The sequence below is a fragment of the Furipterus horrens genome, unplaced genomic scaffold (genome assembly GCF_987537825.1).
Source record: "Furipterus horrens unplaced genomic scaffold, mFurHor1.1.pri manual_scaffold_5, whole genome shotgun sequence".
Classification (NCBI taxonomy): Eukaryota; Metazoa; Chordata; class Mammalia; order Chiroptera; family Furipteridae; genus Furipterus; species Furipterus horrens.
In genome coordinates this window covers 44,603,442-44,618,785 of record NW_028327175.1, presented here as the reverse complement: position 1 = coordinate 44,618,785, position 15,344 = coordinate 44,603,442, and the positions used below count along the sequence as shown (strand labels likewise).

Below are 15,344 nucleotides of genomic sequence, written 5' to 3'. Positions count from 1 at the left end.
TTTATTTGACTCAGATGGCTTCCAATCTTGAGAGAAGTCTAAGTGTTTTGATTTAGAACTTGTTAGGGAAATTTTTTGAACCCACATACTTTGTCCTTATCTTTTTGGTTCACTCTCCTATCAGCTTGTCTTTTTCCCGAACTTCTTGTGCTACAGAATCCATGCGCCCTTTTATGTGTGATAGGAAGGAGACACCAGGGGAAGAAGTGAGCAGGTGGCTTTCCAGAATGACACATACCATTCCACATCCTCTGCCCTCTCGGCTCCCCTCCTGCCAGTACAGCGGCAGCATCTCCTGGCTTCATCATTCACGGTCAGAATGATACTTCAAAACCAAGTGGATTACTGTTTCAAATGTAAATAATCCTCATGAACTTCAATACACAGCTGGAGGCAAAAGAGGTTAAACTACCAGCCATCGTTACCTAAAAGATAAATCATAAATAAGGATACGACATAATATAAGAAGAAGACAAATAATACAGTAATAAATAAATAAATAATAATACAAGAACAAACTCTGTGTTTTGCATAGTTACGACTCCAAACCTACTTTTGCCCCACCATGTGCTTTATTGGCATTTATACAATCTCAGTGGGCCTAGTCACTGCCACCATTCATCAGGCACCTACTATTGTAGGACAGAAAAAGATAGAAAACCTGTCTCCTGCTTTGTAAGAGCTTAAAGGCTTAATAGAGGAGTTTGTAGTTACAGAAAGTAGCTATGAACTTAGGTTGTAAAACTGGAAGTAAGTCTAGTCTTACCTTTTGCTATAAACAGAATCTTTAGGAATTCAACTTTCCCATGAATTAGGGAATCAGAATGTTTAAAACACTGAGATGCTTTTTAAAGAAAAAAAACAAAACTGATTCTTTTTTTTTTTTAATTATTTATTTGTTTATTATATGTTTGTTTTTATTTATTTTTAGAGAGAGGGGAAAGGAGAAGGAGAGGGAGAGAAACATCACTGTGTGGTTGCCTCTCACTCGCGCCCCCAACTGGGGACGTGACGTGCAACCTAGTCATGTGCCCTGACTGGGAATCAAACCTGCAACACTTGGCTCGCAGGCCAACGCTCAATCCACTGAGCCACAGCAGCCAGGGCTCAAAACTGATTCTTAAGAAATCCAGATTAGTACTGAGTTTATCTTCCCTCAGAAATGCCCCTACAGAAATCCATAACCTCAAACACATAAATCTGCTCAAGCCCAGCCCAGTTCTTCCCTGCTTTTACACTGCTGTGCTTTGCCCCCAGGCTGGGCGCCTTGGCCTGCTTGTTTCTTTTTCTTGGCAGATTTAATCCTGACAACTTCAGTAAGCCTAGAATACTCCAGAGATTCTGATTTCTAGTCTTTTCTATTTCTCCTTCTTTTGGATCTTCCTTTTCCTAAGAACTATTCAGATACACAGCTTACCGGTGACCAACTAAATATATGTGATTTTCCTGTTTTAGTCACTGTATTACTCATGATTTTGCAGACATGTTATCTGAAGTTCCAGTCAAAACTTTGAAAGACTCCAGGAAATGTTTGTCTTATTAAAACTGGTTTTTCACTGTGCATAGATTCCTACTCAAAACCAGAAATGTTTCCCTTATCTCTGCCCAAACCAAGCAATTCCTACAACTTTGTTCTTTTATAAATAAGACTGGTTCCCAGATCCAGGTTTTCTCAACTTCCTGCTGTTCCTAGCTGAAGGCCCCTCTCCCTTTAGCTTCACCTTGCCCTTGAGAGAGTGCCCCTCAGGCAGGAAGCAAATTATGTGTCCAGCTTTGAAGTGGCTGGAGTGCCCCCCGCCCCAGGTGCTTCTGGGTGCAGTTTCACTGAGAGGTCAGTTGTGGGCCACCAAGACAGCCATTTTCTACTTTTAGACCATCACTAAGAGGGTGCCTCAGCCATCACTGTAAATACTTTTATTCTCTTTCACCCCTACAAGTAATTAAGGCTGATAAAAATAGCGTCCCAGGCTTCAGAGAGAGAGCTGTTTGCTTCATTCTGACTGGCTCCTTACTTGAAAGGAAGAGCAACAGAGGTTGTTCGGTCTGTAGGTGTTTTTATTTCTGTGTCAGAAAGGGGGAGATGCCATCTTTAAGATTGTGTGGAGTTAGAGGAGACTGGGTAGACCAACAGGGACAGAGTAGGGATCTTTGTGCCTGGCACATACTTATTTCATGAATAAGAAATATGTCTCCTAGATTGAGAAAGAACTGGCAAAAAACAGCCAGATCAGAGAGAAGAGAAAGATAATTTGGGGACATACTGCCCTACTTGTCATTGCCTTCTTTCTGGTCCAGGAGAAGACAAGGAAAATACAGTATTTCTCCTAGTTTTTCATATATTATTTTCAGGTGAAATGCTAATGACCTCATTTTTAAGCCCTGGGTTTGACAAATTTAGACTTTGGCTTTGATATCTAACAGGCCTCTCTTATCCATCTTCACTTAAAAAAAAAATGTGTTATTATGCTGCATTTACTTAACACTTCGCATTTGCAAAATTCTATGCCTGTGTTATTCTCTACAAAGAAAAATCCACTTATTTATCACCGTTTTTTATTTGTTTTCTTTTTTAAGTATATTTTATTGATTTAACTGTTAAAGTTGTCCCAGTTTTTCCCCCTTTGATCCCCCTTTTGTCCCCCTTTGCCCAGTAATCCCCTTCCCTCCAGCAATCCCACCTCCCTTAGTTCATGTCCATGGGTCCTGTGTGTAAGTTTTGGGTTCTCCATTTCTTATACTATTCTTAACATCCCCCTGTCTGCTTTGTTCATACCAGTTATGCTTCTTAATCCCTGCACCATTTCCCTCATTATCCCTCCCAACTGAGAACCCTCCAAATGATCTTCATACCTATGATTTTGCTTCTGTTCTGGTGGTTTGCTTAGGGGTTTTTTGTTTGTTTGTTTGTTTGTTGGGGGGGTTGTTTGTTTGTTTAGATTCAGTTGATAGTTGTGAATTTGTTGCCTTTTTAATATTCATGGTTTTGATCTTCTTTTTCTTAAATAAGTTCCTCTTACATTTCATGTAATAATGGCTTGATGATGATGAATTCCTTTAGCTTTACCTTGTCTGGGAAGCACTTTATCTGCCCTTCCATTCCAAATGATAGCTTTGCTAGATAGAGTAATCTTGGTTGTAGGTTCTTGCTTTTCATCACTTTAGCTACTTCTTTCCAGTCTCTTCTTGCCTGCAAAGTTTCTTTTGAGAAATCAGCTGATAGTCTTATGGGAGGAAGTCCTTTGTAGGTAACTCCCCACCTTTTTCTTGCTGCTTTTAAGATTCTCTCTTTATCTATAACCTTTGGCGTTTTAATTATGATGTGTATTGGTGAGGGGTTAGAAAGAGACCTGAAGAGGTTATCTATATAAAATTTGCTTAAATTGACCAGCAAACTCTGGAAGGGTTGACTACAAAGGAAGCACTAAGAAATTTTTAGGGATGACAGAACTGTTGTTGTATCTTGATTGTGGTGGTGGTTACACAACTGTTTGCGTTTGTCAAAACTCATAGACCTATTCGTTGAAAGTATACATTTTACTCTTTATACCTTATATCTCTGTCTTTTTAAAAAGAAAGAAGTATTAGAGCTTCAACAAAAGACATTTCTATCTGCTTCACAAGGTAGATAATGAATTCACTGAACCTGTTTCAGCCCAGACTGGTTGACATTTGGGAGGTGGGGGGATGTCTTGGAGGGGATTCTTGCTCCTGCTGTTTCACTTAGTGCACACTCAGGACATGTTTGCTGAAAGTTAAATTAACTGAAGTTTCCCTAAACAAGTAACAATCTAGGATCTCAAGCAGGAAAACGATTTTACTCAACTGATGTCTTTATTATCACTTCCTACATTAGACTCGGCCCCCTTTTTTAACACTTGACAAAAATATAATAGTCATTAGAAAATGATCTCATCAAAGTTTTATCTTATTTGTGGTAGGTGGGGGCAACTAGTAATTGATGAAAGCAGCATTTCCAGCAGGATGCAAAAGAGTTAATTATCTTTTTAGTGGTTGGCAGTGATTGAATCCGATTCTGGTTTAAATAATCATGTGACACCCTCTTTGGTTTTATTCACAAATGCACTCAAGTCTTTTAATAATTACTGTATACACTTTGCTTCATTGATAAGATTCCCAGTCCACATTACAGGCTTTGGAGCTAGATGTATTTTATCTTATTTTATTTTTTGTTTTTAATTCTCACCTGGAGATATGTTTACTGATTTTAGAGAAAGAGGAAGAGAGAGCGTGAGGAAGGAGAGACAGAGACAGAGAGACAGGCAGACAGACATTGATGTGAGGGAGAAACATTGATCGATTTCCTCCCATTTGCACCCCAACCAGGGGTTGAACCTGAAACCTAGGTCTGTGCCCTGACCAGGGATCAAACCCACAACCTTTTGGTGCCTGGGACAATGCTCCAAGCAGCTGATCCACCCAGCCAGGGCTGGAGCCAGCTGTATTTTCTTCTTTGCATTCTTTCTTTCCTCCCTCTACCCGTTCACCCGTCTCCATGTCAGCCCAGCTCAGGGACTCAGGGACTGAGGTCTCCATCTGTGAAGCCTGTTGCCACAAGATACAGAATTCAAATTCACTAGGGAGGAGGAAAAGCTGCATGTGCATGTTTCAGGGTGGTGGCTCTCATGATCAGATAAACGATGTGGAAAGCTTGCTCATTCATATGGAAGAGCTGGTGCTGCTGCTAAATGGTGAAGCAGATGAGCTCCAGGCTCTGGCATCTGTGCATCGGCCCTGCTCAGCCAGGAGCACTTCTATCCATGACACTGAGAGAGTTGATGAGCACTGCCACTTTAGCCTTCAACAGTAACCTTTATTTGAATCCCATGAAAGAAAGGCTGTATCTCACTTACTTTTTAATGAAAGGATGAGATTGGTCACATGAAATCTCGTGTGACTTTTTAAAAGATATTCTTTATTTACTTCTTTTAAGAAAGGGGAAGAGAGGGAGAAGCATAAATGTGTGAGAGATACACCTCTCACACCCCCAACTAGGGACCAGGCCCACAACCCAGGTATGTGCCCTGGCGGGGAATTGAACCAGTAACCTTTCATTTTGTAGGCTGCACTCAATCCACTGAACCACACCAGCCAGGGCAGAAATCCCATGTGACTTTTACACACAGTAAACTACTCTTTATGTAACCATAGTAAGTCTCCTTTTCATTCTTGACTTCTTGAGCTCTTCTAAGGTATCTCTAAGGCATCAAAGACATTTTCCCCCTTGTCAATTTTGTAGCCTTTGGTTCTGCTCTCCTTCCTTCCTGTTGACATCAATCTTGAATGAGCAACAGTGCAGGCAAATGCCCTGAAGAGCTGAATATAGCCTGAGTTTTGAGGAGAGGCGGCTTCTCAATCTCTGCCATTTCATTGGCTTCCTAGCAGGTTCTGTCTTCACCTGGCAACCCCACTTAGCACCGTGGACAGAGATCCCTTCAGCCTTTGGTTGCCAGCTTTTAAAACTAGAGCTAGAACTTGAGAGTGTACTTCTTCATTCTTTCCTTCCTCCAAGAAATACTCATGTCTTTAAAATTGTTGTAAGTTTACTTATATTTTATAAGCTGGAAGCTCAGAATGTCTCTTGCCTTCATGAGCGCAAACATTGTTGGGGTTATTGGGGTTGCATTTGTTTATCTTTTCCCACTCACACGGTTTGTGTAGCATGGCAGCCTGCTGGCCTGGACAATAATAACTCTCTGTGGAGGTGAGCAAACAGCGGAGGGTATGGGGCACAGAGGGGGCTCCTACAGTGGCTGCCTGCAGTCTGCCAGGCCAGTGGTCAGAGCACGCGAGAACAAAGGCCAGTCTGTTTGAAGGCAAATTGGAAAATCAATGTGTTAGTTGTGTTCTTGTCTCTTTGCCTTTCTCCTGGCTGAAAGGGAGGAGCTGGTCCAGCAGTCTGCAGAATCGTTCCAGACAAGTACCCATTCCTGAGACTTAGCTGCCTGTCATATTACCCCTGGCAGTTCTGAAAAGGGCCCAAGTTTATCTCTAAGCTGCTTCAAAAATCCTTGACAGAGGGATTCTTTCCAAACTCACCATCTAAAGTTGGACCCTACTATCTCAATATTTTAAGTTGTTTATTTTCTAGATAGCTACTCGCATACATGTGTGCTAATTTCTTTTTAACACTGATGGGGACGTGGAAAGGAGTTTATTTGCTGCCTGGCTGAGAAATTCAGGAATTGCACATTGGGCAGCATATTTCATAATATATGTGGAAGTGTTTCCCTCTTATTGCCACTTAGTTGAGAATGTTCTAGTCATGGTTGTGTATCTGGATTAGTAGGTTTAGAGAGCAGAGATCATACCAAGCAGCGCTGTTCCTGGATGGGAGAGAGAGTAGGCCTACTAACAACCTCTTTGGGTCTGTTGACAAATCTCTGAAAGGGCTGCAGTACAGCCATGATTTTATTGGATGTGGAAAGTGTTGAGTAACTTTCCCTTTAGGCTTTTCAAAATAAGGGATGAGAAGAAAAGACTTTTTCGTTCTGTGTGTTGAAGTTGGCCTCAGAAGGTTAGCAAGTGGCTTTAAACAGATTTTGATTTAAGTTTTGAAGCTTTGTAGCTAGGTCCTATCAATCTTTGTTGTTCTTGCACAAAGCCTAAAAATGGCCTTCTGATCATGAATGAGAGAAAAGGATATTTGGTTGGAAATGGTCATGGTGCTCTTCTTTTATTAAAGTCATCAGAAGGAAAAGCCCTAATTTTAGTGGTCATTGGAAATATCCTGAAGCAGAAGATTAGATTATAAATGAGGATTAGGTTTAAAATAATCTTGGGTAAAGGATTATTGGTACTTTATTGTGTTTTGTTTGTGTTTAAAAGGGAAAATGTACTGAACGTAGTGCCCATTGCTGCCAAAAACACCTCTTGGCAACTAGCAGTGCCCTTTTAGCATTTATTGTTTCACCTTGTATAATTGTTAAATTATGTATACTTCATTTTTGTGGTGAGATTTTAAATGCCCCAAACAGGGCATTTACATTTATTCATATAATAGATGGTAGAAAAACGATCAGTACATTATAGCATTTAATACATGTACTGATTAAAGCTCTTTTTTTATTGCTGAAAACCTGCCAGGGGCCACGAGTCATGCCAGGTACTGAGGAGCCAGTGCTGAGCACATCAGTCGTTGGTTGCCCCTGCTTGCCCAGGGAGGCCACAGGCTCGTGAGGAAGCATCTCTATCATTGGCAATACACCTGGTACTTCACAACGTTTTTTTCTTTAAAAACTAAAATTAACTTTTAATTGGCTATTACACTTTAGGTTTCAGATTTTTCAGAGTAACAAGGAGAGGAGCTCAGATAGCTCAACAACTGATTTAAAAATATGAGGGAAAGCATGAAATAATAAAAGATACATTTTGTTTTGTTTCTATGCGGAGGATCTCATTGGATCTAGTACCTGAGGCACCGATACAATGCCATTCTTGGGCCAGATCGCTCTCAACTGGAGCATAATTTGACCAATTTCTATTTTTATGCTTTTAAAGAGGTTAATTCTGCAGAGAAAGATAGAGTGAGAGGGACATCTTTTAGCCAAATCTAAGATATTCAAAAGATTGGAGAGGGCTAGATGACTAAATCAATAAAAACATCTTCAGGTTTTATTTTTGCCAAATCTCTAACCACAGCACTAATAAATAGCCTAAGATAAATACTACTTCTCACTTTTTCTCTTTTTCTCTGCTCACTCTTTGGCAAGAGAACCTGTTCGGCAGGAAACTTTCAGTAGCAGATGGCAGAAGTAGCAGGTGGCAGGTAGAATAAGCAGCCTCTGAGAAACACTGATATAAGCCCGCAGCCCCGACTCTCAAATCTGGCACAAAATCGTTGTGCTCCAAGTTTTTGTCTTGCTTTTTTGTTTTTAAGAAAACAATTCGGTTTTTGTAGGACCCAGAGATTGACCTACTTCCACTAGGTTAAAGAAAAAGTGGGCACGTTAGTTGGCATATGATGTTTGAGGATTCATCCCAATCAAAACAGATAAACAAAAGAGGACTGCAGAGCCGTTATGCTATCTCTGCTCTCACTTGGTCTGGTGGCCTGGACTGCCAGGAGCAAGAAGAAGCGCTCCGACCCGAAGTGTTACCAGTGTGCCAACTCAAGGCAAGAGTGTAGTAATTACCAGTGTGTGCAGCCTCTGGGCAAGAGTAGTATTCAGAATCCCTTTCTTTATGGCAGCGCTGTTACCATATGCACCTTAGCTTGGACTGCCTTTAAAACTACATGGGGAGCAGCGGGAAGCAAGCGGAGAAAGACTGAGAGCTAAAATAGAGCTCTGAAGAAGGCAGAGGGATTGTGGATTCTAAAGACCTGCAGGGCCTGAATGTTCGATTTTGCTTAATTTTTATAACTTTTTCCTCTTTTTTTTTTTCTTTTTGTTTCAGTGACAAGTGTCCCAATCTCTCCTAAGTACCACAAGAAATATCAATATAACACAAAGCTAATTTCCTTGTAGAGTTGCTATGCTATTCTGTTGTTCTTTTCTGCTTCATCTGTCTTATTATGAACTTCTAAGGTGTCAGCTTCAGCTTCACATCTCTCTTCTACTGAACTATGTATTCACATAACACTGTGGTTAGTATTTTTTCAAACCATTTTTCATAAATCTTGTATGAAAACAAGATGTTAATTTAGGGGGCATTTAATAAGGAATACAATTTTTACAATATTTTTGTTATTTATTATGATTTTGCCTTCTTTTTCCCATTTCAGACTTTATAGTGAGTGAGTTTTATCCTCAGGTTTTTAGACTGTTGAGTTTTATGACTGTGGTCACATTGGCTGCACATCTGTAAATGCCTAAGAGGAGTACCTGCTGATGAAAGCTATACAGTATTCCCTCACTTATTGCGGGTATTACGTTCTAGACTCCCCCACGATAGGAGAAAATCCGCGAAGTAGGAACCTTACATTTATTTTAGTATTTATATATTTTTTAAGGCTTTATAAATCCTTCCCACACACTTATAAACTGTTCCCAGTCCCTTATTAACCTTTCCCACTCCCTTATTAACCTTTTCCACACTTTTATAAACACTACTTATGTTCTTAAACATATCCTGCACTCTTAAACCTACGTAACTTTAACAACATACATATACAGTACCGCAAAATCCCACGATATAGCGAAAAATCTGCGATAAATAATTAAATATAATATTTTTAAAAACCCCGCGATACAGTGAGGCCGCAGTAAGTGAACCACGATATAGAGAGGGACTACTGTATTTTGACATTGACATTTAAGAGTTAACACTGGTTTTCTCTTTTCTTCTCTTTTCTTCTGTTTTGTTTAGATTCCGACACAGCCCCAGCTGCCAGTACCTGAGAGACTGGACTATCCACACCTGGATTAGGCAGTGCCTAAAATACGGTGCACAAGACAAAGCCTTATATACCCTTGTGAATAAAGTGAGTGCTTTCCTGGCATTTGCAGCTTGTTCTTTTGTGTTTAGGTAATACAGTGTTTGAAACTGTTACAGTACAGAAAAAAATAGTACAAGAAATAACTTCTAAAAATTATTGCCCTCAGATATACTTGTTAGAATGGCACTGGATGTAAGTCAACACATTAAAAGTAAAAGTTCCTGTAGCTGCTGCTTTTCCCAGCATCGTGACTCAGCAGCGGGTGGAGGGAAGCAGAGGCGCCCGGCCACCAGAGCGCTGCGCTGGTGCTCGTTGCCTTCATGGTCCCAAAGCCTCAGCATTCGTGCCTGGGCCCCTTCGGTGAAGTTTAGGGCAACAGTCAAGACCCTAATATTCAGACCATCTCACACATTTTTAAAAAGACGTATTCCTAGTAACTCAAAGCATGTCTTTTAAATTCCCTAACCCCTCCCCTTAAGCAATTAAGTACAAAATAAGCAAAAGTCTAGGATGTTGTTATTGTGAATCTTAAGCTACAACACTATTATGACCTATAAAAAGATTTCACAATGTTTCTATGAAAATATATTATTCCTGTAGTATCACTGGACCTCGCATGTTAAAACTCAAAAGGAAATTTTGTTTCAGGAAGTTTTTTTTCTCCCATGAGCTGGGCCCAATTCAACTTAATATACATTGTGGAGAGTTTGCATGTAAGACATGGCCTTGGGTATGGCACTGTGCACAAAAATGGGCAATATCCTACCCTTACCCTCAGGAAACTTGTAATTTAATAAGGCAGATCACCAGGTTCACTGAAAAACCTAATATGAGGCCCCAGGGGAAGGAACAGATTGAATCTGGCTCTCTTCAGTTTAATGACACAGATTATACTAAAAGAAGATGCCTATGAAAACAAAACGGGAAGGGTCTAGCAAAGCAGAAAGAGTCTGTCTCGTTTTCTGCTATCCCTGCTCTTTTGTGGCAAGAGCACTGGGCAAGGAGTCAAAAGACCCAGGCTGCAATCCCATAAATCTCACTTAGTTAACCTGGAACTTCAGGCAAACCGTTTCTCCTTCTACGTCTTAGTTTTGTCAACTCGAAGTCAACTGAGTTGTACTAAGTCAGTCATTTCCAACCCTGGCCGCCCATTAGAATTACAAAAGAAGCTTTTAAATTTTATAGGTGCACCCCCAAAACTTTCATTTAATTGATATTTCTGGAACTCAGGCATTGGTATTTTTTTAGTGGGTTTTTTAATGTGTGTGTTTCTTTTTTCTTAGCAAAATTTATTTTTTAGAGCAGTTTTAGGTTCACAGCCAAAATGAGAAGGTACAGAGATTTCTCATCTGCTCCCGGGCCCCACAGTGCACAGCCTCGCCCACTATCAACATCTCCCACTAGGGTGGTGCATTTGTTACAGTTGCTGAGCCTGCATTGACACATTGTAATCACTCCAAGTCCACAGTTCACATTAGGGTTCATTCTTGGTGCTGTGCATTCTGGGGGTTTGGACAAATGTATAATGACGTTTATCTACTGTTACAGAGTCATACAGAGTAGTTTCACTGCATTTAAAATCCCCTACGTTCTGCCTATTTATCCCTCATTGATATCTTTTTAAAGCTCCCATGTTCCTTCTGGTCTGCAGCCCGATCTGAGAATCACTGACAAGTTGATTTCTAAGTCTCCTTCTAAACTTAATGATGTATCATTCTAAAACATTTTATTTTTATCCTGTCCCCACAATTAATACTGATTTGGATGACTGTTTTGAGAAATATTGGTGCTGCCCATGAGCTCCAACCTTTCAAACAGTGGCTTAGAAACATTTTTCCATTTCAACAAACCTGAGGCATCCCATACAGCCTGCCAGCAGCATTGGGGTGGAGGCGGTGGTTAGGGCCATCTGGATGTCTCAAGAGGACACAAGAGGATGGATATAGTGTGAAAAAAGTCCTCAGGCGATTCTGTGATTGGTGGGGAAATAATGGGGTGGTGTGGAGGATGGTGAGTAAGCCTACTGAAGTAAGAATTTAAAACAAAAATATAACCACAATTTAGACCACTATTAGTCAACCTTGACTGAATGAAAATCACATGAGAGGCTCACTAAAACTTCAGGGTTCTGTGCCTCATTTCCAAAGATTTTGATTCTCTTAAGTCTGAGGCTTAAGAATCTGCATGGTTAAATGCATGCCTAGAAAATTCTGATGCAGATGCTCAACAGTCCACATTTGGAGAAATCTGGATTCTCAGATATTCAGCTGCTTGTGAACAGAACATCTGAGGAGCTTGATTAGTATTTTATTGGCATAATTCTTGGGTCTTTAAAAACCAAAGAGACAACAAAGAGGTGCTGGTAAGGATGTGGCAAAAAGGGAACCCTTGTGCACTGTATGGAGATTCCTCCAGAACTTAAAAATAAAACTGTGGTGTGATCCAGCCATCCCACTTCTGGATATATATGCAAAAGACATGAAATCACTATCTGAAAGTGATATCTGCACCCCCATGTTCATCGCAGCATTATTCACAATAGCCAAGACATGGAAACAGCCTAAGTGTGTAATGTGATGAAAGTGGATAAAAAAATATGTGATCTGTATACACAATGGAATATTATTAAGCTATAAAAAGAGATCCTGACGTTTGTGACAACAAGGGTGAAACTTAAGAGCATTATGCTAAGTGAAATAAGTCAATCAGAGAAAGACAAGTACCCTATGATGCCACTTACATGTAGAATCTAAAAAAACCAAACTCAGAAATGAAGTGTAGAAAATGGTGGATTCCAGGGACTGGGGGTTGCAGGAAATGGGGGGATGCTGGTCAAAGGGTACAAACTTCCAGTTAAAAGATGAATAAGTTCTGAGGACCTGATGTATATCGGCAGCCGTCCGTCTCGAGAGACGATGGTGTAGCTTCTTAAGAGTCTATCTGCACCGCCGAGAATGGCTGTGCAGTCCGACTCGGGAGTGACACGGTATCTGTCTCCTCCCGTGTTAAATCGACATCTTGCGATGACGCTGGAGTGTCCTCTCCAGTGAAGCTGAAGCTACAGAGCCTGGGCAGGGTGATATGGAGGGTCTGCTGTTGCCCATGCAGCAGACCCCCCCTCTCTTCGCAGCTGAAGGATCCAAGGGAAAGACGGAGTCAATACAGCTTGGCTTCAGGTGCGCCGCAGGAGTTGCCGGTGTTGACTACAACGTCAAACCGCCTTAGGGACTCCGGCTCCGGATTTTCTGTCGGGGTTTACTCCCTTAGCCTTTCCCCTGAAGAGGTATGCCGCAAGGCAGCGGAGGTTTTTTGGAGTCAGAGTTTTCCTTCTCTGATGTGCCCCGACTGGAAGATCGAACCAGCGACACTTAGCTCGCAGGCCGACGCTCAATCCACTGAGCCAAACCAGCCAGGAAAGGACCTGATGTACAGCATGGTTATTATAGTTAACAATACTACATAATGTGTGGTGATTGAGATGTTAACGATCCTTATTATGGTAATCATTTCTCAATATAATGTGTATTAAATCGTCATATTATACACCTTAAACTTATACGGTGTTATATGCCAGTTATATCTGTTGAGGAAAAAAACAGTCAAAGGACCAAAAACTGCTGCCTAAGGAGGTAATGTGTGCTTTCTTATGGGAGTCCATTTTTGCATTGGTAATCATACCTTATAAAAAGAAGAACCTCTGAACCTGTGGGGTAGGGGGATGGGTTATCTATGTTTTTTTTTAGCCATGACATGTTAGACTTGAGTTGTATGGTTCACATATCAGAAACCTCCTCACAACTGGCTTACCCCGACCAGCAGTTCAGTTACCAAAACTTATGAGTCACAGTTTCTGTTTCACTGTCACAGATGCTGTGAAATGATAGGCAAATATTTTAAAGTGAATGGTGGCAAGTTTTGTCCTGAATAATACACATAGACATATATTACAAATCAAAGTGGATATTCTTCTCTTATTTTCCTTTTATTTCCATTTTCATTACAGGTTCAGTATGGGATTTTTCCAGATAACTTTACGTTCAATTTACTGTTGGATTATTGCATAAAGAAAGACAATTACAAAGGTAGGAAACCAAACCCAGGTCCATTTATAATGGGGCTTCAGCTCCCAAAGAGAAGTAAATATGGTCACTTTTCCTTTTTGTATTTCTTAATGAAATCTCTTTACATCACTCAGAGATAGATTTGTAGTTGATTTACCATGCCACTTGGCCAGAGAGGAAAATTATGTCCAATTTTCTTCCTCTGAGTTTGTCAGATTTATTTAGGCAAAGGACAGTGAATTTAGTTAAGCAAAAACTCTGCCTGAGCTTCCATGGCTAGTTAAGATTATAGTAATGCTGTTGTTAGCTTGCCCCCCGTTTTTTGGCATCATTTGCTAACTTTATTTTATTTGAATCACAGTGGTTGTCTTATGTAAAATATAAAACTGTAAAATCAGTTGACTTCTCCTGGGAAGAGCAGTACACTCACTCGGAAGGAAAGTTATTTTCCCTCCCTAGAATTTTGTTACTTCATCTGTAAATAAGCATATCAGTGATCTCTGAGATCTCTTTACTCCCAAATTCTCTGGTCCCATGAAATCAATTTTAAGTGGCTCTTAACCTCAGCTGCAGTAAGGGGGCCATGGAGAGATGGTGATTGCAGCAGACTCTACAGAGCAGTCAGGTGGGACCCTTCCAGGCTCCAGTGGACAGGGAGTTGTTGTGAAGCACCCTTGTGCTTGCAACTGTACAGACCGTCAGGCAGGAAAGAGGAGGCCTTGCCATGGTATACGGACATACACTAGCTTCCATTTTCACCATTTCATCCAGGCTTGGTGGGTACTGAGAAGCCATGAGGGAGGCACACCTGCATTAGGGTAGTTACTACCTCAGGACCATGAATGTGGACTGATGGTCACTTAGGAACTCTGATTGGGTGTTTTCTGTTACCTTGTCTCCCAAATCACTGATTTGATCTTCTGCTTCACTTAGTCTGTTGTTGATTTCTTCTAACTATTTACTCATTTCAGATCTTGTAGTCTTCATATCTGACTCTTTTTTTATGGTTTCTGTGTCCTTTTTTATGCTTACTATGCCTTTGTTGAAGTTCTCACTGAGTTCATTCATTCTTCCCCTAAGTTTCTTAAGCATCCATATAACCATTGTTTTGAGCTCAGCATCTGATATATTGCTTGCCTCCATTTCATTTAGTTAACAACATGGAATGCTTCACAGATTTGTATGTCATCTTGCACAGGACCATGCTAATCTCTGTATCATTCCAGCTGTAGTACATATGCTGCTGAAGTGAGCACTGGTGGTCCTTTTTGCATTTTTTTAATATGCTTTATTGATTATGCTGTTACAGTTGTCCCAGTTTCTTTTCCCTTTGTTCCCCTCCACCCAGTGGCCCCCCTCAAGCCAGTTGCCCCCCCACCTTAGTCCATGCCCATTGGTTGTGCATATAGTTCTTCTCAACATCTTCCTGTCTACTCCACTCCCTCCATTATGCATTTTTGACATCTGCCATCCTGTCTTCGGGTTCCATCGCTGATGCCAGCATCCTCGCCCTTTTTCACTGCATCAGTACTCAGTGGTTAGGCTGGGACTGGCCATTTCCGCCCTTACTGTGGGCACCCCTTTCCTTCTTCTCTCTGGATCTCCCCTTCATCTTCTCTCTCATAGGCTTGCAGTTGCTGACTGCCAAAGGATATTTGCTGCATATTATTTTTTGAAATGTTAATTATTCCTTGTCCATTTCTTACTCAGTTTTAAACATGAATTTCCTGAATTCAACTGAAAGATAATTTGCTTTCACATAATCTAATTTTCACAATCTGTTCTCTGAACATCAGATGTAAAAATCCATATTACTCTATTGATGGAAAATTATGTGGTAGCTGTTTTTTTCCCTTACTCGCTCTTTAAAAGTTATGCTGAAGGAT

General features: G+C 40.7%; 1 protein-coding gene and 1 non-coding gene across 2 annotated transcripts in view; one reads left to right on the top strand and one right to left on the bottom strand.

Annotated features, from left to right (window-relative positions):
• Positions 1-15,344, top strand: part of MRPS27 (mitochondrial ribosomal protein S27) — a 76,981-nt gene that overhangs the window by 48,691 nt on the left and 12,946 nt on the right. The window contains exons 5-6 of the mRNA XM_090276370.1: positions 9,328-9,442; positions 13,401-13,479. Coding sequence (XP_090132496.1) covers positions 9,328-9,442; positions 13,401-13,479 — 194 coding nt within the window. The remainder of the gene's footprint in view (positions 1-9,327; positions 9,443-13,400; positions 13,480-15,344) is intronic.
• On the bottom strand, positions 14,613-14,714 carry LOC150008499 (U6 spliceosomal RNA). Its single transcript, XR_016511505.1, has one exon. It is a non-coding gene; the product is annotated as a U6 spliceosomal RNA (small nuclear RNA).